At 41.5% G+C, this 27,843-nt stretch overlaps 1 protein-coding gene across 2 annotated transcripts; it reads right to left on the bottom strand.

The window, feature by feature from the left end:
* On the bottom strand, positions 1-26,634 carry EDAR (ectodysplasin A receptor). 2 transcript variants are annotated; one of them, XM_050907335.1, is made up of 11 exons: positions 26,572-26,634; positions 25,737-25,859; positions 24,453-24,634; positions 19,489-19,574; positions 9,034-9,120; positions 7,751-7,879; positions 7,588-7,662; positions 7,212-7,284; positions 6,311-6,470; positions 3,280-3,340; positions 1-1,873 (listed from the first exon to the last, which is right to left on the bottom strand). In XM_050907335.1, exons 1-11 carry the CDS (start codon positions 26,620-26,622, stop codon positions 1,554-1,556), a joined length of 1,347 nt encoding a protein of 448 aa, XP_050763292.1. In that variant the 5' UTR covers positions 26,623-26,634; the 3' UTR covers positions 1-1,553. The 2 variants fall into 2 exon arrangements, with proteins under 2 accessions (XP_050763292.1, XP_050763284.1); XM_050907327.1 differs by having other exon boundaries at positions 7,751-7,876; positions 26,572-26,622.
* Between the last annotated feature and the right edge of the window lie 1,209 nt (positions 26,635-27,843).

The following is a 27,843-nucleotide window of genomic DNA, read 5'->3' as shown; positions in this document are numbered from 1 at the left end:
TGATACGAAAGAAATGGTGGAAGAAGAATAATGAGAGGGATAGGTTTTATGTTGCAGTATGTACTTCCTCTGCTATACAAATCAAGTGCTGAAAAGATACTAAATATAGATGTTAAGGGGTGATACTAAATGTTCCGTACAATTATGATACTATCATAGATAAGATCTAGTGACTAAGTGATGGAATACTGGCTGTTAACTTCAGGGTAATAGTTAATATTTTTTATAGCATTTTGTTCAGTCATGCATTTTGGAATTTAATATTGGTTTGTAACTGACACCTCTCTTAATTTAGTGGTTGCACTTGTTGCAATCCGTCATCACTCATTTTAGCTATAAATTAAGCAAATAGGTTTGGTAACAGCTACTGATTTGTGGTCTGAATAAGTTTTAGAGAACTTTTAACCATGAAAATCAGTTAAAAGGAAGGAAATAAGGTCAATTTTTGTTGTACACAAACTCACAATAATGCTTCACCTTCCAGAGGAGTTGATTTTCACCTGTGGATTCTATGCTCATGGTCTACATTTACAAGAGTATAGCATTTAAAAAACACCTTTTCCTCTGCATTTCAAGTGTCTCTAAAGAAATCTACTCCTTTTGCTCTTAGTGTCAAATGTGCACCACTGTTGTCCAAAATTCCTCTGCTTCAAATATTTGATATATAGATGTCACTACTGGAAAAATACATTTTTCATGGTAGTGGACAAGCTGTTTTCATTGCTTCTTTTTTTTGTAATGGCAAAGAAGAGAAGAACTTGTTGCTCTCAGTTTACAAGGAGTGACTCCCAGCTTTTACTGCCCACTTGCTAACCAGCTTGTCCTCAGCAAGTCAGCAGTGTGAATTTACAACTTCTGAAATGTCAGTATGGACCAGGAGTGCATTTACATGCATTATGTACAGCGTTTTGAAGCACTTCAATCTGTAAATTATGTTGACTCTTTTTTCACATAGTATAGTTAGGTAATCTGAGGACTGTGTATATACACCTATGCACATACTTCTAGATTCAACAAACCCACAGTAAGTATAGAAAATGAAACTGGTTACATATTAAATGTGTTAGAGCCGATAGAAATGTACGTGCCTAATGTGCATTAATTGGTACTGTAGCTGTGGTACTGCTTTTGACTGTAACTATTAAATCGTTGAATGAAGCCCTAAGAGACAGGAATATTTTCAGACAGCAATTCAATGGATTTCTTGAAGGCCAGGCAGGAAGGGTGTCAGCAGGGTTATCTGCACTTACACTCATACACAGACCGCAAAATGGATGTTTGTGTGTCCACTTATTATCAGTAACTGTTTAACATGATCATTTTGTTTAATGACGTGTTTCATACCAAGCTTCTTGGGAGATTTCTGCTCTTGTTTTGGTAGATGTGTAACTTCACTTTTTTTAGCAGTCAAAGAGAAGAGCTTCCCGTTGGTTATCGGGAGCGATTATGTAGAAGAAACATCAATGGTATTTTGTCCAAAGTCTTTGACGTGGTGCTTGCCGGAATCATGGTTCTTGCAGGTGATGTGGAAGCGCAGGTCCCAGGCAGGCGTGTCAGGATGTCCCTGCCGGTTCAGGAGCAGGCATAGCTTGCGCCCACTCCAGAATATCTGCACACAAGGATTCGACAGCATCCAGCCGCTCAATTTGCACCAGTTTGGTTAGCAGTTCTGGGATGCTGTAACCTGCTGTGCTGATGCGATCAAATAGCTGCATGCCATCTGTCATACCACCTATCTCATCTCTCTTCAGTCCAAAGCTCTCGGCAAGGTGGCGCCACGTTTTCACTATGGCTTTTTCTGTGTTGTAGGTCGAGCTGAGCATTCGGCTGGTCTTCTCCAGGCAATCAAATGGCAGCTCTGTAGGGCTCAGACCTGCAAAGTGAGGCGTTTATTGTCAGATGGCTCTGTGCACGAGTCTTCACTGTTCAAGACATTTATTAAACTACTACAGTATATACTGTTAGCCATAAGTACAGCTAAAATCTTTAAGTGATAGTCCGTGATAGGCATGTCTAGCTCCAAAGTTATTACTGTATATTACCAAATTAATTCTTCCTAGTGACAGTAGGGTACAATAATTAGGGTAAAAAGTTGTCTGGGAAAGAAGTATTAGATGGGTTGTATGAATTCCCATGGCACCGCCCCTTCATTCAACAATTTACTAGCTTTTAGAACAAGTATATTGCAACCACATCCCTAGTGAGCAGCTCCATTAATACACCTCTGCACGTCGGGCACAGTGTTTGAGCTCGAGAGACAGCTTTGACCCTTCCCTGAGTCTGTTACCAGCAGCTGCTCTAACATCTCTGTAACTGAAAGTTGCCCTTGTAGGAATGTGAGGAGTGAGGTGAAGCAATGATGCCAGATGCTTGCAAGCATAAAAGGCCCTGCAAGTGTTCGATTGTCATTACTATCGCTGAATCTTTAGAGAGGATTTAACATTCATCCTGTGGGGAAAAAGCTGTTTTTTCCTGGACATTTTTTCTGTGTATTCACGGTCACAGAATAGAGGAGAGAATCAGCTACAGCATTTTTCCAAAACCAGTCTTTTGCTTCTGTAGTTTTCCTACTTCATACTCAACAGCAGTAATTTGGTGGGAGATAGAGCTCCCTGAACCACAGAAAACTCATATGCACACATGCACACAAAGTGTTGGTGTGTGGGGAAGTAAATGCAGTCATGTCTCCTGTTCTGCAGGGCAATGAATTCATGTCTCTTCTGCCAAACAGTCCGGGTAGTCAAGCGCTAAAGAGGGTTAAAACACTTAAAACTTGGAAACTCCACTTTTTGTTGTGAGAAGTGGGACAGCATTTAGAGAAGCAGAATAGGTCGAGACTTGTCCCTCAATCCTGACCCTCCCCAAATGACACTTTCTTACTTGGAACTAGTTTCTATCTGTTATCCAAGGGACTAAACAAATAAATCAAACAGATTTCCTCTAGATGGGGAATGTGAGAGTGCTTCTCCGCAACTTGGTCTGTGTGCGTGTCCCAGTACAAGCCAACACTACCCTTCCTGCTCTCCGTAGGAAGGAAGCCCATGCACACGCCTGGAGAGAAGCCGTGGCGTGCTCCAGCCTAAGCCCAGCCTGGACAGCTCTGGGGTCAGGGCACCACAGGGCTTCCTGGGAAGTGAGTACAAATCTGCCTACCGAGTGTCTTTTCTGGATTGGGACTTTCTACTTTCCAGAGGAAGGCAGAGGCATTTCTTATTTTATAGCAAACGTTTGCAATCTAATTTCGTGCTGTTAGTATAGGTACAAGTTTTGTACACTCACCTTCTGCAACGTCGCATACGTTAGCATACACGTCAAGTATCTTTTTCCTTCGACTTTGAATCTAAATGAGAAGAGTTTTATTTCATTAAATTTTCAGTCACGGGAGTAAACAATTAGCAGGCAGCAGTGGAAAACCTGTGGGAGATCTTCATTTCATGGTGCTAGGGGTTATCACATAATGTCCTCAAGGGTCCCTTTTGAAGACTCAAAGAAAAGGACACGGCAATTATTCCGTGAAGCATAAACCTATTTCTGATTTCACTTTCCACTGCTAGAGATCTTTCTTTCCATCTTCTAGTCTTTTTTTAGATCAACTACTTTTCTGCTCCAAGTGTTTGTATATTTTATTTCTCTTTCAGACCGAAGCAAACCCCTGACAATGATGAGGACAAATCCAATACCACGCATGCGGGCAATTAATGCAGGCATGCCCAGGTAAACCAGGACAGGACTGGCCACAGGGAATTAAATTCAGATTGAAATTGCCTTCTTCCAGTAATCTAAGAGGACTGTAGAGGAGGGGATCTTCCTTTCTGTCATTTGACGTAGAACTGCTTAGTGCATTACTAATTAACTGTATTTTCTTCCATGATATATTGTCTGGTTGAATCTGAAGCTTTTTACAGATAGGTAAAAAAAAAAAACAACAGTGAAGCTTTGGACAGGGAAAATCTGAGGTCCAGGGTGCTCTAGTCATTTTTGACAAGAAAGAAACTCAGACTGAAAACCTGACATTTTCCAAGCTGAAAATGGACATTTTGATATAGTTTCATTTAGCAAAAATATTCTCAAGGTTTGGCTTTGGATTCAATGTGGAGTGAAAATAAATGTCAAAATGTCATGAGTTCTCAGGGACTGGAATTGTCATCCCTCTGACAGCTCTCATATTAGGACTGAGCTTTCAGAAAAGCTGTCTTTTTGATAGGACTCTAGCATTATCTCCACAAATTTGCCACTTTTCAATGCAAACCAGGCTAGGAAAAAAGCTCTGCTTTCAGTATTTTTTTTGTGGAAAGATTTTCCTCATTTTATTTGGGCTCTAAAGGGCAAGGCACATCAATGACTTGGATTAATAGACTTGCAGCTGGAGACCACAAAGTGGCTGCTGCACCTGAAGCCTGTCTCGCAGGCGCGGATGCTGTGCAAGTGTGTTGTATCGCAGGGCAATGCAATGCAGATACTGATTGTTGTTCACTTATTCTTGGTATAATTTACTTGTGCTTAATCAGTTTTGTTGCTGTTGTAGGCTTGGATTAGCTGTTTTAGAACCTTGTAAACAGGAAATTTTCTTTTAATGGGATTTATTAAAACTCCTCCTAAGCAAAATATTGGATGCTTATTTTCATTCTCCTCTCATTTTTAGGGCAAGGAGGGAGGTTAAATAATTCCATGCCCGTGAAGAATTATGCAGGATGCTGTTTTTACCAGAGCCAGAAGATGGGGGATTTGTAAAGCTTACGCTGAAGCAAATAGGTAAAGTTGAGCCTGGTGATCCTCCGTGTGGTAGCTAATTGCATAATGGTTTTTGTTTGAACTAGGAAGGAGCAGACTTGGTCAAGAGCAAGCCTCTAACTTTCTTTACCCTTGTCCAATAGCTACTTAATACTCTTTCCTGTACTAGAAATATTACTTAATCTCCAGCCTGAAGCAAATTACTGCTTTTCTAACTTCTGGCAACTGGCTTAATTGTGAAATCTTAGGTATGGAGCGGAGGATCTTGATGCAATCTGCACTTTCATTGCAAAGTTTGTCTTCAGCCTTGTCGGCAGGCTTCCGTCCATGAGAAGTATGTTAGCACAGAAGGTCTGGAAGAAATAGTTCATGCTTCAGGTGTGCTTACGAGCTATCTGTCTAAATCCCGCTGGAGAATGTATTTATTATATATGGTCTTTAGAAGGTAAGCCATATCTTATTAAATGTTCTGATTTCATGCCTACCCGACTTGTAGCCAGTGCATACAGAAGTATGATAAAGTTGGATATTTAGAGAGACTTCAGAAAACTGAATTTTAAAATGTGAGCATTGGAGTAGTGAGTTATTTTCAGATGGTCATAACTGTCTACAACTACAAAAACATTTCTCTTGTGTTGAGACTTTGTGTGTCTGGTCTCAGCTGAAAAATGAGCTATTTTAGAAAGTTTGAGCTGAACCATCCCAACAATTTAAAACATGCAAACATGAAAAGATGCATTTTCAAGTCTGTTTATTCTTAAAAGATACCTGAAGTTTGCTATTAATGATGCGATTTTGTCCTAGTTATTGCCATTTTAAAATTATTTTTGAAGTACTAAAACCATAAAAAATATCTGAGCAGACACCTTCTTTTTACGGATAGTTTCATGTTAATATAAACTAAAAAGTTGTGTGGGTGAGGTGTGGCCTTAACTATGCCTTGAAATACTCCAAGTGAGATAAAACGCCCTGAGCAGTACATGCTCAGCAGGAAGAAGCGAAGGCCTTCCACAGCAAAACAAACAGTGGATTTACAGTGTCCTTCAGAGAACAGGAGTGACCTTCAAAGCATGTGCGTGTTTTTCAAAATCATACACAAAACCCAAGCACCACACCGGATATTATTGAAAAGTCTGTGCCGTGGAAATACCGATGCTACTGGGTCAAGGTACTCAGATGCTACGCTGTCGTATGAATCCAGACATGCTGCTACATTATTTTTCTGTCTTGGATTTTCTGTGCTAAATGGAACATCAGGGTTAGTTATATTAGCATTTGCTATATTGGGGGTTTGCTATTATTTGTTTTTTCTTTCTTTAGACTATCAAATATAACACTCAAAAAAGCAAAGTTATTACTCTTGTAGGAAATCTGTCTTTTCAGCCCCGAACAGTATATATATACATATATGTCACTACGCAAAGGAGATTCTATAATAAATTTGCCTGGAGAATCTCTTGTAAATTAGTCTGGTCTGCACTATAATGCATTTTGGGGGGTGGTAGTTTGTGTATTGTTTTCTTAAAAAAAACCAACACAGAAAAGTGCTCTCAATTTTTAAATCTCAAAATAGCCTTACCCCAGTTGATTTATTGCTTGTAGAAGATTTATCTCTGGCCAAATGCACTAAAGATAACAAGCATCTCTCTGGAGTCCCTTGCTTGTCAACTGCAGCTTCTTCATCACTATCCATACTACGGCTTAAAAGTCGTTCATTCTCAGAAGATGCATCATTTTCACTGTAAAATGAAGGCTATGGTTATCTTAGTGAAGCCTCTCATGGGTTGACTCTAATCATCTCCTTTTTGCTGTCCTGGAGTAATGGAATAAAAGTGTCTTCCATTTTTTAAAATGCCTTTTCTCTGAAATCCTGTGAATGTAACTGCATTCACCTGCCCAGGGTATATGTACAGTGCCCACCAAGTTATGCAGTCATGCATAGCTTGCAAGAATCCTTTTATAGAGGGATTTTCCAACGTGAGGACAGTGTTTAGCCCACTTTAATTGCATTACCCAGCCAGGTTTGGCTGCCAGGCAGACACAAGGTGAGGAAAACTATCATCACACCGTGCCACCCAGATGCCACTACAGACAAGGAGTTTCTTAAGGCCTGGAGCAGCTATTTTTACTCCTCTTGTCTAAAAGTGAAGGGGAACCTTACTAAGGGCATGTATGCAAGAGCAGCACTCAGATCCTAAAAATGGACCTCTCAAAAGAGGAGATGGAGCCCCAGGAGCTGATGAACTGGTCATGGAGGGAGTGGGGAGGACACAGGTTTCTCTTTGGTAACGTCTGTCATCCTCTCTTAGAAACCAGAGGGGGAAAAGCCTACTAAGGTGTCTAGTCTTTTCCCTGCTGCAGCAAACTACCAGCATACCCATCTAGTTTGTTCTTCATGTATTCCTCTGCACCAGGATGAATGGTGACTATGTCCCTCCGCCATTGCAGTCAAACTGGAAGTATGTTTATCTTTTACCCACCTTTTAACAGCCTTAGCTGGAGTTGCTGTAAGTTTTTCAAACTCTTCTTTCTCAGAGAATATCACAACATTATCTGTAGATCAACAATTAGAGAAATTTAAATTGGCAATGAGTTTCCAAACCAGTGTTTTGTCTCAGGGGCTGGTTCTGCTGGCAACCTTACTGCAAACGTAAATCTCTCTGCTACCTTTTTAATTGCTATCAGAGGATTAAGTGACATTCTGGAAGTACAAAAACTATTATACACAATTCTTTAGTAAACTGACATGGATTTTGTACAATTCAAAGGAGAAACTGTAATTAAGAGAAATGCATTAAGAGTATTTAAGCCCGACGTTGTCTTGGATAGAAAAAGCCAAACTAATGCAGCTTATACCTTGCACTTCTTTCTTCTCTTCTTGTGTGTTAGCCTGAGCTTCGACATTTTTTACTGAGTGGCTCTTGCAACAGGCTAGAATATAAAAATATAACACTAATTACTCTCAGAAGCTATCTAAAAATAGCATTTGCAGCTAAAATTTCATGTGATGAACAATTACCTTGAGCAGAAGGTTTTGTTTTCACAATGTAAAACATGATGATGAGAACAATGGCAATAGCCATTATGAAGATGGTAGACATTGCAATTATAAGAGCTGTAGCCAGATGTCCTTGTCCTGAAAGATCTGCTGGAATAAACAAAAAAATATTTTCATGAAGGAGCAACTCTTAGGATCAGAGAATAGTTAACAGTTTGCGGTCTGCTCTACGCTTACAAAATGTAATACTCATTTAGTTGATCTGAGTCTTGGTTACTTGTTAAGCATTGAAAAACTTAGTGTTAAATCTCAAAGGCAAACTACTTAACAGTTTTTCAAAACTGTGACATTTACGCTGCACTAACCAGTTAACAGTATTCATTAAAAATATTTGATGGCATGATCGATCAGATACAAAGACGTAGGAAATTATATTATCTGCTAATAATATGGGAAGCTATAAGTAAGCAAGAGTAGCAGCTTTCCTAACACTGTATTCTGGGAAACAGCATTGAAAAGAAAAAAAAAAGAACAAACAAATAGGGTGAGAGCTAAAAGGACTGTTGATAACTATGGCTGCCTCAAAAGCTTTGCAGTAAAAAGGAGAACACGATGCACATGTAGAAGAATTGATGTTTTTCTAACAGAGACTTAAAACGCAGCATGGCTAGAAGGTGAATTTAAAATAAGGTATGTGAAAAGGTATTCAGAAGCAGAATTTGGATGCAAAAGACTAGAATTGAAAAGCCACAAAAGGATGCAGAAAATGACAGATGTGCTAAAATGCATGAAAACTTTAATTTTTCCGAAAACATGATCCTCACGATCATGTTTCCAGACAATACCAGGAAGATCAGCATTGTCAGTACCTCATTAACTGCCTCTTTCCTGTTGTGTCTTCTCAGGTTCACATATTTTTAAAACCAAATGATCATGCTGGAGAACTGTTTATGTTGGCTCAATAAGAGACTGGCCGTATTTGTGCATTAAATTATTTTCACTAGTCTAAGCTAAGCTTTGCTGAGGCATAGTGCCTTTTCTGTATGGCTACAAATAATGAGCTAAATTTATCGCTGGCATTACTGAGTGCAGTTCAAATCCCTTTTAAGTCCATCTGACTAAAACAGAGGTGTTGATTAACCAAGAAATAAAAATTCATTCTGAATTATTTTTAATAGCAGTTTTAGAAATCTGGGAATAGTGGCAATGAAATTCAGAATAGATATTTTCAGTTTGGTTGCACTTTGTTGATGCCATTTTCAAAACAAACAGCTGCTAAATTAAATCTGTGAATGCATTCTTACCTTTGTGAGCGTGCTGGTAAGGCGAGAAAGTGCTTGTGCCAGAGGTACTTGGGAAAATGGCTGAAATGCCAGAGGTAGCCCCTGCACCTGCAATATAAAAAAAAACATCATAAACTTCCATGGTTACTTTGTCCAGTCAAAGGGATATCTTGGCCCAAGTAAACAGAGCCTTTACTTAGGTTGGTTGCATTTCCCATTCATTAGCAAAGAACCCATGAACTCGTCGCTTTTTGAAATGTCACTAATCCCAATATGCATTTCTGGCACGTTGAAAATTGTGTTACAGACTACATTTTTGCATAGCATCTAGAGGGAGTGGAAGAAGTCAAAGCTCCTGAACGGTTATGAACTTAGAAGAAACCCAAGCATCTTCAGACACAGGGAGGGCCAACTGTTATACATAGATTCCCATATTACAGATTTGTCCTGGGTAGCAGAAAGTTTTCCATAATCCAGCTGGTGACTCAAACTATTTACAGCCCCCACTCCATTATTTGCAACTGCAGACCCCACGTCCCAGCTAGTAGATTCATCAAATGAGTGCTTCTCACAAGCATCCTTCACTAGCAGGATCACTGTTTCACACAGTGAACTCTGACGGTATGCAAACCCTCATGACCCCACAGGAAAACCCAGGAAAGGTGACAAATAATAGTGTTGAATGCCTTTCTGTTCCATGGAGCTGTACTATCATAAAAGGGAATATTAGAATTTCCTGCAATCTAGCTGGGCAGTACGTTTCTTATGATTCCCTCTGTCTGCAAATGTATACTCTGGGGAGGGGGGAGTCCACACAAACAGCAAAATGAAGAACGTAAAGGAATACTTCATGCTGGCAGAGGAGTGAGATTGTCCAGTAGGGGTTTCCAGGTCTAAATTCTACAGTTAAGTTTAAAAGTTAATATTAATCTTTCAGATGGTGTCATACACCAAGTTTTCAAAGCAGTAAACCAAGTCATAAATTAACATATTTTGACAATACCAGACAATACTGCATATTATTGGGAATAAGGCTGTTGATGGGAATGCTTTCATACAGGATGGTGTTGGCATAGCATTCCAAAAGAGAATAAAAACATTAGGGTTGGGAGAAAACACTCTCTTCGTTCTCAAATAAACTTTAATATCATTGTTAAGCAGGTAATGCAAACAGCTGCTATCAACAGACACTGAAAAACATCTTCTGGCTTGGAGGGGGTGTGAAATCCCTCCTGCTTTGTATTAGCTGTCTATGGAAAAAGTCCAGTGATAATTGAATTCAGCAGACCTAAAGGCAAAAGACTGTCCCGATCAGCTGGTAAGGTGCACACAGCACACAGCTCCACAAGCTAGTTTGGCAACTAGAGTAGCTAAGAACTAACTGTGCCATTCTTTTGACCTAGTAAATATTCCAAGAAATTAAACCCACCAGGTAAACTTGACAGGAAATTAAGCGGTCTGGAATGGTCTGAGAAATGTTCCATGGTTAAGAACAAAGCAATATACATGTTCTTCAAATTAAGATAAATGTTTTCTAAAAAGAAAAAAAAAAGTATTACCTAACATAAAACATGGCTGCATGTAGTGAATGAGAAATGTACACTCAAAGTGGCCACAAAGTATGAGTTGCAGATGTCTTCAAAAGAAATTTTCTTTAACAATGGTGAAACTTCTTTCAAACCTCTTTTGTTGGAAGGAAATGGATTCATTTATTATAATTGTGTTGGGTTTTTTTCAAACTGAAGAAGTGTTTTCATAAAGTTTTAAATATACTAATTTGTTAATTCAGATGCTTTTCATATTATGTAAATGACAGGCAGATTACATAAGTCTTGCCTCTGGTCTCTTCTCTGTGACAGACTTCCTTCTAAGAAGAATTAGTTACGAGCTCCGGAAACTGCAATACAGCAGTAGACCGTCTAGGTATCAGCAGATGAAGATGCCATCTACATGTAGTGGAGGTTAAAGACAGGTGATTTGTTAAATTTTCAGCAATTCTTCACAAAACTGAAGTGAATAATCCTTGGTCTCGACCTGTGTGTTTACTCATCATGGCTGGACAACAGAGGAAATTCAGTAAATGGCCAATGCTGTAGCCCGATACTTTCCTTCACGTCCACAGCTACCAGGCTTACGCCTATTCTTGCAGTCCCCCTGGCAAATCCAATTACAGCCAATTGTAATTCTGCGCAGTCCTTGCAAGCTGCAACAAGTCAACAATAGCTTTTCTTACACTGCCTTTCAGTTAACACAGGCAAGCCCTGCTGCTTTGCCTGCATGAAGTTTATCTAACAAGCTTCAGCTCGTCTCCTCCATAAGCAAGTTTTGTCAAACTCCCCTCTCTCCCTTTTCCTTCATCTGAAATATGTAGTCATTGAAGTATTTCTGCCTAATCAATCTTTCAATCGTTTGATATTGTTAACCTCATGTTTTTCAGCTGTCTGTGAAAGGAAGTAGAGCCCTCCAAGGTGGGAAGTCACGCAGCAGCATGTAGCACAGGAACGGTAAGGAGGAAGGTCATCCGTTCTTCATTCAGCATCATCGTCACGCTTCACCCAGCTCTATCCCACATCAGGATATCTGCAAGCCGCGCACAGACAGACACGCACACACACACACACACGAGCCTCTCCCGTGCACAAGAGTGAGCACCTTCAGCTCCACAGCCTACGTGCAGAATTTTCTTTGCATGGGAATGGGGCCACCTCGTTTGTTCTGTACTGCCTGTCGTGGCAAATCAAGGCTGGTGCTAGAACGTGATGGCCTTTTACACATGCCTAGGTGGGAGTTAGTCGTTATGCATGTTTTAAGCCTATTATCAAATTTAATAATTTGGCACGTTCATTATGAGCCAAGATTTTTCTTCAGATGTGGCTTAGAAGAAAGTGCCAATTTGTGCACCTGCACTACAAGAGGAACCAAAAATGCCAGCTTCTGCAGAAGGTGAGTTCATATCGGTTTTGTGTGAGCAAAAAGAAACAAGACTCGTAGCTGCTGCTTTTTCCCAGTCCAGCACTACACCATGACTGCAATGTCAGTTGTTCTTGTGCACATCCAGTTTTGCATCCCGATCACATTATTAATTCTGGTTCCAATATAGATGACACTTACATAATCTATAAAGATTTAGATATAGCTCAGGCAGAGACATCCTAAGGTGCTACAGCACAACATATGGAAACAACTCTGTTTTAAGCACAAAAAAAGACTGATGGCTGTAATATAGCTGTGCAAAAGAGTGGTTTATATTCCTAGACACCTGTAAGTAATATTGTAGGAATGTGATAAAGACATTAGGGAAGAAGTTTATCACTGAAGGTTGGTCAGCTTTTGCATTATAAATGTTTTTATTAAAAAATTGTAATTTAGTTATAACTTTCTTGGAGTCTAAATACAGTTTCATTAAAAATAATACTTATTGTTTAAAAGAACAATTGAATTTGTATTCACATTTGAATGTCTGGCATTTTTTAACTCAAAAGATAGCTTTAACTTAAATTGCCATGCAGCCAGCCTTTTGTCCTCATAGTGAACAAGTGCTGGGCAATAAAATAATTTTTTTGTTGTTTCAAAGAACCTTTCTGCTTTATGTAACAGGACTATTACAGTTGTTTGTGTGTCTCAAGACAGACCTACAGCAAAAAGTGACAAACAAAACTACCAGATTTGTGAGAGGAGGAGGGCACAGGGAGGGGAGGTTTTACCAACATGTCCCCTTGCAAGTGTTTGTGAGTGAATAAAATCTGGTGCAGTGGGAGACCATATGTGTTCCTGACATACGTTGCTGTGGGTGTCAGCGCACTGGTCCATGCAAAGGACTGCTGCTTATAGCTAGCAACAGCTTTTTTTTAAGTTTATTTAGTACTTAATAACATATTATAAAAATACCCAAAGTGTCTATACAACAGACTATCAGAGTGATCCTGAAATAAGAAGCATTTTAAAAATGTCTTTGTATATATATGCATCTGTCTCTTGCCATTGAGTGCAGCTTGCTTTCTCCTGATGCATCCCGTTCTCACAGCCATGGTCCATTTAGGAATGGCAATGCATACCCGTTACTGCCAGCCGAGCTGCCAGTGCCATCATTGAGACTGTTTTATGGGAATGAAGTAAGATAAAGCACACACACAAATAAATAACTAGCAGCCTGGAATACGAGATGAAAAATAAATTATATTGAGTTGAAATTCAATAAAGGTAGACAGTTTATGGCTGACAAAGTAATCGAAAACTGGATTATAACTAAACCTAGTCATAAATAAAGACCTAGGTATGTAGAAAGCAGAGATCAGAATTTTCAAATTAATGTAAATCTGTATTCAGGTACTTAAGTGAAAGGTTTGGTTTCAAACTTAAGGAAACCACACTTCATATGGAAACTCTGCCCTTGGAAAGCCATGGAAGCTGGAGCAGCAGTCAAAGCCAAGGCACTCTCTAAGGCATCTGCATATGACTTCAGTAATCAAACATTAACCAACTCTGAAAATACTCCAAATCACTAATAACAGAGCATATCCTAGACAATGGAGGATTGCCTGACTGCTCTTTATTTTGCTGTCTTTTGTTTTCAGGGGACACACAGAATACTATAAGACAAGTTACTCTAATGTTTCCTGGAGCCACAGGTAGATACTTCAGTTAGTGTAGGTAGTTATTAAACTAGGAAAAGCATGAAGTAAATTAATTCCTGAGACTGAATCTTCTAAAAATGGTGATAGCAAAGTTCCCCTAGACTTTTATTTTTGATCTGGTCATTCTCACTGTAAGTAACCACTACTGTTCAGACACATAAAAGGAAATATTTTATGCTGTTGTGCTCTCTGTAATGTCTTTAACTACTTTATTTCTCTCTCCTTTTATTTTGCCAGGGCAGGGAAGTGGTGACAATTATAGGCCATGTGGCCTTAGTCTGACAATTTCAATCTGTTGAAGTTTTGTTTAGGATTCACTGGGAACTGTAATCATTGCACTGTAGTGGAAGGTCACAGGCACACGCTTCATGAACTAAGCCTATGTCCAGGAATTCAGTGTTATCACCTCTTTCTCTGTGCAACACGAAGGGGATAATTGCCGTTTAAAGCTTACTACGGCGACTTCAGAGCATCGGAAGGAAGAGAATGGGCCCGCAAGGAGCCGCTGCCCCATTTCCCCTGTGCCTTGCTGGCCAGCCTGTACAGGTGGTGGAAAGGTTTTGCAGCTCGTGAGGCTGGGCAGAGCGATGCTGCAGAAACCTGCAGCGTCTCCCATGGGCGGGTGGTGCTCACTGTGGGAGCTGCAGCTCCGGCACAGGTGAAAACATCAAAGTCATTGGAGTTTTCTTTCGGGAGAACTGCACTGGGACCAGATGTTCTCCTGAGTGATACCTGGGCCCAGCTTTCCCAGCAGCTGAAGACAGCAAACCCCATATTTGCTTCTCAGATCCCTCCCCTTGAAGGTTTGTGGCTGAGGCTGGCCAATTTTGTCCTAAGATAAGGTTCCTTTCCTAATATAGACAAACCCTAAGGGGATGAGAATTAGGCCATACCACCAGTGAACAATAAAGCATTGCCTTCAACATTTCTCCCATTCCACATGTGAAGAGGAATGGGGTGTTCAGAGATCAAACAACTCAAAAAAAAAGAGAAAAGTTTGTTAGCTCCAGCTAACAAGCCTATTCATTTGTAAGTGTAATTTGAAACAGAAGGGGAAAAAGTCCTGATGTTCATCGTATTACAAAAGGACAAAACTGGCAAGGAAAGAAAATTAGTGATATTACGAAGAATGGAGAGTTAAAATAAAAATATCTGAAATAATTATTTTTCACTAATACAAATTTTTTTGGCATTAGGCTTGTTTGTGTTAAGCATTTCAATTAGGATGCTGAGTTCTTGGTCTTCAGTACACGGGTATGGAAGTGAGCCCCTGATTGATTACAGCTCGTCACACAAAGCCGTCAGCCTGTTAGTCAATTGTTCTGTCTCATCTGTTCAGTTGTTTTTCAAGTTCTAATGATACAACAATAGAAATGATCGTTTATGTTTCTAGATGCTATTCGTTCTCTGGTAATTAAAAAATAACTATTTGTTTTCCTTTGTTGTTTTTCCTTTTTTCTTTTTTTTTTTTTTAATTTTCCTAAGCCATCATCGGTAGGTGTCACACTTAAAAACTTACACAGGTTGATTATTGCATCTGTTTTCATATGTATGACCAGCAAAAAAGGTAAGCAGAAATAACAGTATTTTGTGCCCACGCACATGAGTGAATATATACAGATGAAAAAAGGAAACCCTCAATCAGTTGCTGAAGTTCTCTAGATCAATAATTTGTGAATGGACAAGGATTTGCGTATTTGATGTAATTGTACAAATATAACCTCAAAGTAAATGTTCTTCAAGTTTTTGTAGCTGGGTTTGATTTTGTTTTTCTCCATCATTTTTGAACTGGAATGGCAAATATCAAAGTTTGAAGAGAAGAGCAGAGTTAATATGCATGAACTGATACAGAATTGCAGCTGCTAAAAGACAAAATCTCTTCCAGCAGTAACGGTACCTCTCTACCAGAGAAACTCCATGTAGGTTTAAATCTTTCATCTTTTGCATATACTTTTACATTGGATAAAAGAAAAAAACACAACAAAAACACCCTACGTAGTCAGAGGCCTCAAGTGACTCCAATTCCAGAGGTATCGACAGAAAATCCAGCACCATTAACTGTGGGAAGCCACATCTTAAAGTGGTTTGGTGCTCATTACTTTCATAATTTGATTTGCATAGGAAACCTTCCTCCCCTACTTTTTGCAGTGCTGCTATTTATCACAGAGGTATCATATCCCAATTTACTGTCAGCAAGGGTCACTGATGGCTCATGATCTGCTTCATGCACAGCTGAACGTCTCACATCTTTGATGTTTTGGCATTGTGCTCCTCTATGCTCAGCAGACTAGTCCTGAGGCTCCTACACAGTAGACTTGAGGGAGCTGCATGCTGAGAGCCCAGAAGTCTTACACAGGTGTTTCACAGTGCACAAGATATGAAAAATTGCAGTCTTTACGGTGATATTTACCCTTTTCCCAGTAAGAAAAAGCTTTCCTGCTACACAACACACATCGTTATGCTCACATATGCACAGCCCCTTCCCTCTACGTGCCCATTGACCACAAGATGCTGCTGAAGCCTGGTATTCCTCCCAGACTGCAGAACACTGTTGCTCCCATCCTTCAGTCCAGAGAGAGTTTCGACACCGTAACCTGGTGATATGTTTGCCTCAATTAAATCTCTGACCTCTGTGAAATGTCTCCCTCTCCTCCCCCTCTTTTCCATGCTGTTTTGTGCTATCTATGTCTCAAGTGCCTTGAGAGAAAAAAAAATAAAGGTGACATAGGCCCATCAGGGAATTTCTTTCTCACTTCCAGTCCTTTTTACGCTAATATTTCCAGATGCTGGGACACGGGGTGTTCATCTTCTTTCCTCAGCCATTTCAAGGTTTATTGACTGTGTAGGAGATGAAAGTTGCACAGCAGGCTCTTGGAGTTGAAAGCTATTTGTTTACCCTTTGATCAAACCCAAATACTTTTCTGCCAGATAAAATGTATCATCAGGCAAATTCTGTGAGCAGGTTTCCATGCAGCAGCACACACTCCCTACTTTGCTCCCCTTCTGGCCCTCTGTAACACGCAGGCCGGGCACTTCCCCAGCGAGGTATTTTTCCAGCTAAGGAGAGCACCACTGTCCTCCAACCCTGTCTCAAACCTAATGAAGGCCTGAAATGGGATTTATCTGCCCTCATTTTTCTGTCTAGAAGTGTAAAGCCAGAGCTTGTCACCCCCGGTTTCCTATTTCTAAGTAATTTGCCACCTTTGTTTCGTTGCAAACCGTTGGGGTCACCTTTCTCCAGTGGTGTGCCATATGCAGGACTGTTTGAAGAAAAGGCAGCTCTAGGGGAGAGGCGTTCTGGCAAAGTTTAGTCTCCTGAACGCTGTTCAATGCTACTTGGAAGTCTCAAGAAAGGAACGGAAGATGCCTGGGACCGTTCGGAGTTCTCTAAGGCCTTCTGGGTCCTCCACCATGACAGCCAGAGGGGTGAGCAAGGAGTGCCATTACACAGAAGTTGTTCTGCATAGAGGAACCATTCCTACCAAAGAGCTGATATTATCCTTCCTATGACAGAAGCTGCATGCTTACATCAAGGGTATATGCTCAGAGTTCGGAATTTGCAAACCTCAAAAAATTATACAGTTGTGCAACACTGACATGACACCTTTTCTTTGCCCTGACTGGTGTAATCTGATGACAGTGAAACATGTGATAAAGAGGATTTATTTTTGATCATTTGCTAATAGCAAATTTTATGCTGCCTGCCACAACAACAGTGAGCCTTTCAAGAGGTTCCTGCAGCAAGGCTGATTTTCCATCTAGAGTACAAATTATTGCCTATGAATTAGGGAGCTGCCATTCCAAATAGTGTCCAGACATTTAGATATCATAAACCAAATTACCTGAGTTTAGCAATTTGAGGGATTTGGATTTTAAGAAGCTTTCCCACTTCTTGAACACTTGTAATCAAATGGTTGGTTTCATAGACTTGATTAAAATGGTAATGTTTACTCTTTCTAGGACTAATGTTTTCTCTTACCTTAGTACCCAGTGAATTTGTCAGTTTATGCACCTGCCTAAATTCCTCCCAAAGATAATATATATTTATTCTTGTGTTTGTCAAGTTAAAAATTGCATGTGGTTAATCAGTTGTGTAATTCATACTTTCCTTACAGAACTAAGCACACTATATGTCGTATCTGCCAGATATCCTATAAAAGACAAAGATTTGTTTTTTGAATTGAGTAATGGCCGTAAGATCTTCTGGTAGTTCCTTGCCAAATCAGTAAGCTACAACATGTTTGATACTACCAAAAACCCATTTCAGCATATGTTTGAGACGGACCATCAGAGCTGAGGAAGGGATTAATTTCTGGCTATCGGCTAACCACAGGCATGGTTGTATTCCCACCAGTGGGGCAGCCAGCCTGCACACGCATGCAGGGGAAGGTGCATCCGCATCCTCTTACCATATAGGCTCATCTCCCACCAAGACTCGTACCCTCATGTTTTCACTCACCTCTCCACCTTCTTCCCACATCTCACATTCGGGTCCTCCCTGGCACCCACACCTCACCTCCTAATACAGACCTTATCTCACCAAAATCACGCTCACCCTGCCCTCACCCGCTCCCGCTTTCTCAGGCAGAAGTGCACGTCTCAGGGCCGGGTGGGTTTCTGCAGCCAAGCAGGGTGAGCGGCTGTACGATGGACCAGCCGCTTTGCATGCAGGCAGGTCAGGGAGATGCCTCCACCGCTCACCAGGAGCTCTGTGAGGTGGTAATTATCCCCTGGCTCATCTGAGCTCTTGCACTTTATGAAAGGTGGTAGCTGTTAATGACCTATCCTCCTTTGAAGTGGCTCGCAGAGCACCAATGATACACAGTTCAGCAGCATCTGAACTAAGTAATTGCTATTTATGTACACAAATAAATGCTCAGCGACTTTTGTGTCAACCTCTGCTTTCAAATCAAGCAGGCAAAATATTGCAATTCTTTTTCATGAAAAAGACTTTTAAAAGAACAGAACATGGACAGGATTTTGGTTTTAGATACATCAGGTTTCTCTGGGGGACTGCCCATTTTTGTCTGTTCTTTTTTTTTTTTTAAAGCTTTTTCTCCTCATCTGCTCCGGATTCTTTGAGGGGGTGTCGAAGTAATTTGGTCATTCAGAGAGAACCTAATTTTTCCTTTTCTTTTTCTCGCTTTCTTTACCCCCTAAAGGAGAAAGCCGTTTTCTGGGGGGTTGCCTCTGCATTACAGTGCTGGTGCATGGCTGTCCCTCCTCTCCACGGCAGGAGGATGGGTAAGCCATTGCACACACACAGCATGCAAACGAACATGCATGGGTGTCACTGCTAGCGTGTCACACACACATATGTACACATTTTTTCAATTAGCAAACTACAGCTTCTTTTGTCAATGAAATCTACAGAATTAGCTCTCTTATCAGTGCTGACTACCACACGCCAACGTCAACCCTGGTATCACTTTGAAACCAAAGGATACGAAAAGGTGTGATGCACTTTTACTAGGATCTACAAAGTGTCCCATGTTTTCTTCATAGCTGAACAGAAACTGAATTAAAAAAATACACAAATTTGTGACTTCCTGCACCAACTGGCTAAGTAACCATAATAAGTCCTGTATGGGATGTCTCAACAGATGAAAACTGGAGCACAGCTGAACAATACGAGGTCCTAAAATCAAAGGTTCTGATCACTCCCTAAATGTTCATCATTTGCTCCCTTTGTTGGCAAGGCTAGTTGGAAGCAGAAATTGCTTTACCGGAGATGGACTTATTGTTTGAACATAATAATCATCGCTGAAAGACTTCATATTGAGCTTCCAGATGATTCCAAGTCAAAACTAGATGAAGTGCACAGAAATTGCCGAACACTTACATTCCTTGGTGTTAGGAGGCGCCAACAAGCACGAGTAGCAAACCATCCCGTATATGTTTCGAGGTCTGTTTTCCAGCATGTAGTAACTGAAATGAAGGGCAAGATGAGGCAAAACAGTGTAAATTAATATGCTACAACAGAGCATGGTTCAGCAGCAACCAATTATACTGAGATAAAATAATTTAAAAAAAAACTTTTATAAGTAATTTGATGCAAAGATTATTCTTTTTTTTTAAACTGCCTGAATAGAGACAGTGTTTCTCTTCTTCCTTTCCTCCTAAAAGACAATTAATCAACCATCAAGCTTACATGACAAGAAGTAGTATCATTGCCTAAAACAACAGTATTTTCCTTGCTGAGTTCAAGCTGCGGTTTACAGCATGCCCTGAAATAAGATTTTTCAAAATAAGGGAACGCTATTTTTTGAAGCAGTAATCTTTCAGGCAAGACCACCACTCGGATATGGTTGCCTAATTTTCTTCACAAACACCATAAGAATAATCTCCTTAATGTTAGAACCAAATCTGAGCCAAATCAGAATAAAAAAATACAGGAAAACACCACCATTACAGAGAAAGCCAGATTAGGTTTTACAGGTTTGGGTTTTTTTTTTACTTCCTTGCTGTATAGTTTATAAGTTAGTCCTTGATAGTGGAATTACAGTGTGAAGGAAAGATTTTCATGATTTGAACTTCCAGGCCGCTAATAAATTTAGTGTTGAAATAAGGTAATTGGTTATGCAAGAGTTGGATCCACAGGCAACCTAATGAGTAAATAACATCAAAATCATACACAGTTGATGTTATGGATATGTCTTTACAAATCACTTGAAAATCACTACAAATTTTAATGAGGAAATGAATAAATTCGTAATCCATGCTACGTAGACAGGTACTCAACATAACAAACACTTTACACAATGGGGAATCTGTTTTCTGCTCTCACGTACCTGTCTATGCATGTGCAGTATGTTTTTTCTGGAAAATGTATGCATTGTTAGGAAATTACTGCTGAAACTGTCCATCAAAATCAGTTGGTCATTAATCAATGACCCAGCCTACAAATAAGGGTCCATGAAATGGAGTACGCAGAGATGCAACGGGGGGACGAGGGCTGAAGGTACCTCAGAGAGCAGGTAAACTGAACAAGGTTTCTCCTTTCTTTCTTTCTTACTGGTTTTAAAAGATTTGCCCTCACTCTTCCCTTTGAATGTCTCTTGTGCCCCATCTGCCACTCTACCCTTCTCTCAGGAGCAAAACTTCATCTTTCCACTCTTATGGGGGCTTGCGTAACATTGTGAAGCAGTTAATAAATAAGCAGGAAATGACTGCCAAACCACAAAAAAAGAGTGGCAGGGCAAAGATACATATAAATCTATAAAGAAAAATACAGGACAGTTAGGATCCACAGTCTAATAGCCACAGTGGTTTAGGAAAGGCAAACAGCCCTTCCAACAGTTAATTAAATCAAGCTGGTGCAATATTTCTTGCTTTTCGCCACAATGCAGAATGGTGGAAGATGCATAAAGAAAACTGAAGAGGATGCTCATGGCAAGCAACTGTTCACCCATGTGAGCAGGAAGCTCTGCAGCTGCAAACATTAATGATTCACCCCTATGAAGTACTGGCAATGGGTTTGTGTTTCTGGCTACTTTGCAATGCACCAAATATTAAAGGCAATGTTGGAAATATCTGATCCCTTTATACCGCTAACTACGGAGAAGAAGTGGCCCAGTAACGAAATAATGAATTTTCATGGTGTTACTCTTCCACGGTGAGACTCGTTCTTTGTCTTTCCTTAGCACCTGCCAGGCTCAGGTTTTGAAGTGTTACAGGAAAAATCCAAGAGTAAAGGCTAGACTGAAAAACTGACTTAAGTGTTTTCCTGCTTAACACCATGGTGGTTTATCTCGGGCTAACCTTGGTGGTGTCATGTCATACTCAGGGACTTGGCCCCAGGTTTAGGTCTACCCTCCTGCAGGCACCAGGGTGCCTGGGATCGGGGCGGGGGGGGGGGGTGCCTGTTCTCAGCAGGGGACAGTCTGCAGAGAGACAACAGGGAGGTGATGAGTAGTGGCAGCATCTGCTGCCTTATCCAGAACTGCAGGGAGGGACTTTATTTCATCAGAAATTCACTGGCTAAACCTTTTCATTCAGGAAACAGAGGAAAGAGCTCATTCCTTCTCTTAAAACACATCAGAGAAGAGAATTGAGCCTGAATTTGCTGTAACCATGGACAAACACATAAAAAGGGGAAGCGTCAGTAGCGGAGGCATCTCTAACTACATTTTAAAAGAAAATGATCCCTTTGCAATTCCGTCTTGTAAGGAGACCAGGGACTTGCTCCGAGCTGAAAATAGGTGCTGGGACAGCATGAGGGACATGTATCATATACGATTGGCCTGTTCTTACTCCTCTGTGGGTTTCCACTTATGGCTGCTACAGAAGACAGATGACCATGCTAGAGAGACCCTTGCTGTGACCCGCTGTGGTTGCTCCAGTTGGTTGTGATCTCAGTCAAACTCCAGGAACATCATCCCATTGAGGGAACTAGTCTGAGTTCCACCTAATTTCCACATTCTTGACCTGTTCTATTTACCATGATGGAAGAGCTTCTGGGCAGGAGCAGAGGATGGAGCCTGCAGTATCCCAGGAGGTTAGGTCTAGGTAGCTCCAGAGTTCACTGGCAGCTGAACTTTGGTTTTGAGGGTCACAGCTTCGGAGCTAAGCCTTTAAATTCCCCCCTGATCACAGTCTTGCAACTTTTTATTGAGCTTGACAAATAGTGTTATTCCTATTTTATGTGGAAGGGAACCTGGACACAGAGAAGCAGTGGATGACCCATGCTCTTGTACCAAAGGTCTCCTTCTTCCCTAAACCTAATCATCAGCAATAGTGAAAAAAATAGAAGGAAAAATATATAATTATCCAGCACCTATTTTGAGGCAAATGATAGAGAAAGGAACTTGTAGCTACTGGGAAAAGGCTGCCAATTCAGTGGTGTTTTGCCTAAAAACTTTTGGTCAGAATGTGTCACATGCTCATCTTTTCCTCAGGCTGCTTTACTGAGCTGGTGAAAAATAGCAAAGGGATGAGATGCCCCTAAATATAGATTGCTGCATGCGGGCTGTTACCTCGGGAAGGGCTGCAGCATGTTACAGAAGCAGAGTCCTCTGAAAATGGAAACCTTAATTTTTCCCTCCCGTTGACTCAGGGGCTCTTTGAGGATTACTGCCTGGACAAGGGAGCACTCTGCCAGCTGCCGCTCACCCAGGCGCCTAGCTGTCCCAGTGCCACCAGGGGCAATGAGGAAGGGTGGCCGGTCAGACAGCACTGCTCGCCAGCTCTCTGCTCTGACGCAGGGGCTCTGCATTTCCCCCACCATCGCACAGGAGCAACCTCTGGGGTCTCTAAGTCGCGCAAGGAGTCAAGGCAGCTTCACAGCTTGTTTTAGCCCATATTTAATTTATCTTGAGAATTTAATCTCTTCAAGCTCGGAGTAAGAGGGTGTTTCTCCTTAACTGCTGGCTTTGCCAAATTATCCCAGGACCTGAGAGTCACACAGAGAGCGGCACGCAGCCAGACTCCGGCAGGCCAGTTTCTGCTACAGGTTGCAAACACCTGTGCAAACACGGTGTTTTGAGATTACTCCCCAAGCACCAGCTGTGCAAGCCAATTATTTTCAGCTAGCACCCCGCTCCCACCTGGGTGACCTCATTAGTCCTGACAAAATTGCAAAACAGCAACTGTGGTCACTATTTAACTTTCTTGCTCTTTATGATGTATGAGGGGAAGTTGAGAGGGAGCTCTTTTCAAATCACATCATCAGTCTGTTGGGCTGGCAGCTAGACAAGTCCTTCTTTTTATTTGTAAACTGTGAAAATTTCACACAGACTCACTGATAGAATAAACCTGGAAGCTTGCAGGGCCTCTTTAACAGGGTTTCCTGCGTTATAAGTAGTGTGGGTTATGCAGCGTCTGCAAACTGCACAAAAGCCAAATGTCGGTAGGAATTACTCTCTAAGCCAAAGAGGCACACTGGCAGAAACTGAGAAGGTATGTAAGGTGAGGCTGTGTTTTAGAGTATCTACTCACCCTACAAAACAAATGTTGAGAAAGCAAACGTATGCTTGGGTTCGCAGACTTTCAAAGGTAACATAGCCAAGAATATATTGCTAACATATTCAATGCAGCAATTGCTTTCTCACCATTACTATCAGAATTATACTGAGCGTAAGAGACCATTAAAAAGATGGACTTAATAAACAGCATCTATTTTAAGACCCTTCAGCCAGCCCTGGAACTTGTTTTGACTCTGAACAACAGCGCACACACCACATTAGCAGCTCTTTACACCCCTTTCTGTTGGCTAGAAAGGACCCTGAGAGACTAAAATGCCTTGGTAAATCTCACCTAACAGCTGTGTTAACTAATGCTGTCAACTACTGACAAATCTGCCAGCTGGTCACATCTGGAGAGGAGATATTTTATGTTCTTAAACACACTGTAGTGCCAGCATGGACCCTACAGGGTATCCAAGGCATCTTCATGGAGCTCATTCGTAGGATGCAGGACTTAAAAGGTGGCCCTCTGAAGCCACAGCTGGGGGCCAAGCTGGATTTCTGAGAGCATCTAAAATGGCACTGCACACCTGTGCTTGGGTACATGAGCTGTTCCCTTTCCACTTCTAATAAGAGGAGAAGTTTCATTTTTTCTAGTTGTTCCCAACAGTTGTTTCTTCAGTGAGATATCAGTATAATTAACAACATCATCTGACTTACTAAATTCACCGATGCTTTTGAAACATTTCAGTGTATTGTCTTAGCAGAGACTGAAAAGCATAATTCACCAGTTTTGTACCTACAGTCAGCTAGGACATGAAGAGAGGCTGTCAGAGATTTTGACATTAAAAAAAGTATTTTGCAGTGCCTTGGGTAGAGCAAAGGTCTGCGGTTCAGTCCTTACCCTGGGAGACAAGGACCACACTCTGCATCGTTCTCCTGATCACCAGGTGTCATGACTGTGGCTCGAAAAAACCCCTCGCAGTCTTTGTGCCGCCTGCATATCTGGTAACCTCCTCTGGAAAACTTCTCCGAAGGGCAGGGGATGCAGCCGTAGTCCTCATCTTTGGTGCCGTATCCACATGTCTGCAACAACACAAAGTCACTGAAAAGCAGGCTTGCGCTGCACACCGGCTTCTAGCAAAAGGGAATGTTCATAGCCTGGCCCGTTGGCTTTGCGGCACAATGTCACACCAAGGGAAAGAAGTCTGTCGTTTGGTCTCTTAGTGTCTGTCCTAAAAAGGCCATGGAGGGTTACAAGGATGCAGCACACTGTGTGCTGGAGAGGGAAAAGGGGAACCGGAGCTTCGTACTCCTTGAAAGTGGCCCTCCATAGCTATTTGTATCATATTCCAGCAAGTCATAGAAGTGAATCTCAGATAGAAAGTGAACTGAAAACTGAAGAGTAGAGAAGATTACAGGGGAAACATGGCTGCAGCAGGGATATCAGCAATCTTGCTTTCATGCTAGGAGAGCCCAGAGGGAACATCACAAAAGGCAATGTTTGGATGAGATTTCGTAACCTCTGAACTCACATGTCGCAGCTGAACATTACGTTTAGATTAAATAAAACTAAAACCAACTGGTTATTATTCAAACATACTTGTTCAGGACTACCAACTGTGTGAAATTCTTGCAATAGGATGTTTATCCCATTAAAACCAAACAGGATTTCAGTAATTTATTTTTTTAATAAGCAACAATTAACTGCTGTAAATCAAGTGGTTACTTAGGAACCGTAATTTAAAATGTTGCAGAAGCATCCAAGTTCCTCTAGTGCCAAAATATCTTAGCAGGAGAGCAAAATTCAATTCTCGGTGTGGGGACCAGCGAGCACTCCAGACTAACCAATTTATCACACCATGCCGGAACGGCAGCATCAGATTTTAAGTAACTATTGAAATGAGAACAGACTGGCAGAGACTGTGTGTGAAACTTTTACCTTACCACTTTTACAATATCTTTTTTAACAGGCTGCTCCTGGGATGTGGTTTACTGACGAGCATGCACGGTGCCTTGCCCCCATGACACACTTGCAGGCGTGAGGGCTCCTGCTTAAGCATCTCATCTTAAAATCCTTCCCCATTTTCTCTCCTCCCCATATATTACCGCCATGTAACAAAGCATTTGTTTTTTTCATTTGGTGCTCGATATGTGTCCCCCTACCAGCAGAAGAAGCTGAAATTACCATGTAAGGCTCTTCGCCTGGCTCGCACTTGGGGCAGTCGTGGCACATGCCAGTGGTCTGGTTGTAGTATTCGTTCTCACCGCAGTTGGAGTATTCGGCACTGGCAGAGTACACCAGGGAGACCTGTCACCAGAGAGCATCCCAGAGCACCGTCACTTCCACCGCCTTCGTCCCCCACGCATCGCCCCCTCCCCTTGCCCAGCTGCTGTGGTGCAGAAGGTGGCGGGGCCAGCATTGCAGCATGAAACACCCCTAAAGCTCAGAAACAGAAGTGGTGCCACTACGTGGGATGGAGGCAGATACAGTTTTCAGCAACCTGGACCTTTTAAGAGTTTCTCAGAGCACTGAAGTTCGTGCTTGTTGGCACAGCTGCTCCTCAAAATACTGAAGGCTGTGATTCCTGACCTATTAATTCTCATGCTCTCCTGCACAGCAAACGCCTGAGTTTGCACACTCACCCCTCCCAGCTCTAACGAGCCTTCACAAATGTGACTGCAAGGGACAATTATAACAAGCTGAGATAATGCACTGCCTCGAGCCTCAACCATGATAGGGCTGTGCTTCATGTGACACCCAGGCTAATTGGCTCTTCCAGCACCTTCTGTCTCTGCTCCATCTTGGGTCCTTCTCCTTCCCCCTCCTCCCTAGCAGCCTCAGTTTAAGCAGCACATGCCCAGGTGTTTTATTGAATGGAAACCCATCACTGCATCGGGGTTCAGTCCCTAAGAAGTCATCTGTAGCTGTGCCATGACAATTCACAGATGTTTGCAAAGACCCAAGCAGAACGCAGTTATCTTTGCAGGCTGGAGAGACCTGTACACACATAAATACCTACCACCAGAAAAGGGAACACATGAGTCCATTTACGTTCACCCAGGTGAGCCATGCTCTCTTGATATTTTACCTGAAAAGACAGAATCAGTGATTGTTTATGAACATGAGCAAATATTTGTGTGTGTTGCCAAAATAAGAACAGAAGGGCTCATAAGCAGAACAAAGGTTACATGGGAGCGATGCCCAGAGGTCTAAACAAAGAGGGGGGGAGATGTGCACGTGCACTCACACACACGTGCACACTCCACACCCTTACTGCACACCTCTTTTCTCTCTTTGAGAAGACCGATGGCATGAGGGAGCCCGTCTTGCAACCTCTATAAAAATCTGTCAAAGATGAGGAACCCGTTCTGAGCCCCAGCACTGCTTGGCTTGCTGAGAAATCCTCCCACGGAGGAACCGAGGGCTACGTCTCGACTGCTGAATGAAAGAGGGACGGGGATCAGTAGCCTGGCTTGTGTTCACACTGCTTAGTCTTTGACCTCACTAGATTAGATTAGTCTAGGAAAGATCTAGATGGAGCAGCCAAAAGCAGAGCCGGGGAGCGAACTGATGGCAAGCAGCATGGGCAGCCGGCACGCCGGGGCTGCACCTTCCTTGCCAGCTCTTGCGGATCCACTGAGAAAGCCCAGAGCTGCCTTCTGTAGGAAGCGTCAGCTGCTTTTTGTTCTTGATAAGCAAACTGCAGATTTAAGAGGTTAAACCCAAGGAAGAAGCCAAACTTTATATTTGAAGTGCTATTACAATGGTTGGGGAAAAGAAAGGCTTCAATCCCTGTTATAAACACGTGCTAATTTATTTCATTTCTTCAAATGAATAATTTTGAATAACAGCTAACGTTACATATTCATGTACTGGATTTCTTTCTAAGGGGAAAAAAGAGACAGGAAAAGGAGACACAAATTATTTCATTAGCATGATACAACATATTTAATGGTATTGTTACAGCACATAATATGCCCTAGGGATTTTACAGCTTCAAATTGCAAATGTTTGAGACACAGTTGCAACACTTTGGTCCTAGTAGATGTAAACTACTCTTTAAATTTTCCAGGTCTCAGACACTGCAAGGCTTTTAGTCTCCCAGAAAAGTACAATTACAGCTTTGTGCCTCATTCGAGCATACAACCTACATGAGAGCAGCGCTCTAGTATTTGAGATAGCTGCTACCATTTACATTTTTAAACACTAAGTAGATTAAGCAAAGATTATATCACTCCAACATCAAGCTATGAACTTGCTTTATATGTTCCTTCCAGCAATTGGGCTAGCT

This window comes from Gymnogyps californianus, chromosome 1 (assembly GCF_018139145.2).
Source record: "Gymnogyps californianus isolate 813 chromosome 1, ASM1813914v2, whole genome shotgun sequence".
NCBI lineage: Eukaryota > Metazoa > Chordata > Aves > Accipitriformes > Cathartidae > Gymnogyps > Gymnogyps californianus.
Note: the sequence above shows the minus strand (reverse complement) of the source record. Positions and strands in the feature narration are given on the sequence as shown.

Coding starts and splice junctions, on each gene's coding strand:
- EDAR (XM_050907335.1), bottom strand. CDS start 26,622: ATGGCTCACCTGGGTGAACGTAAATGGACTCATGTGTTCCCTTTTCTG. Junction 7,880..9,033: donor TTACCAGCACGCTCACAAAG/GTAAGAATGCAT, acceptor TGTTTATTCCAG/CAGATCTTTCAGGACAAGGA. Junction 7,285..7,587: donor AGAGAAGAAAGAAGTGCAAG/GTATAAGCTGCA, acceptor GTTGATCTACAG/ATAATGTTGTGATATTCTCT.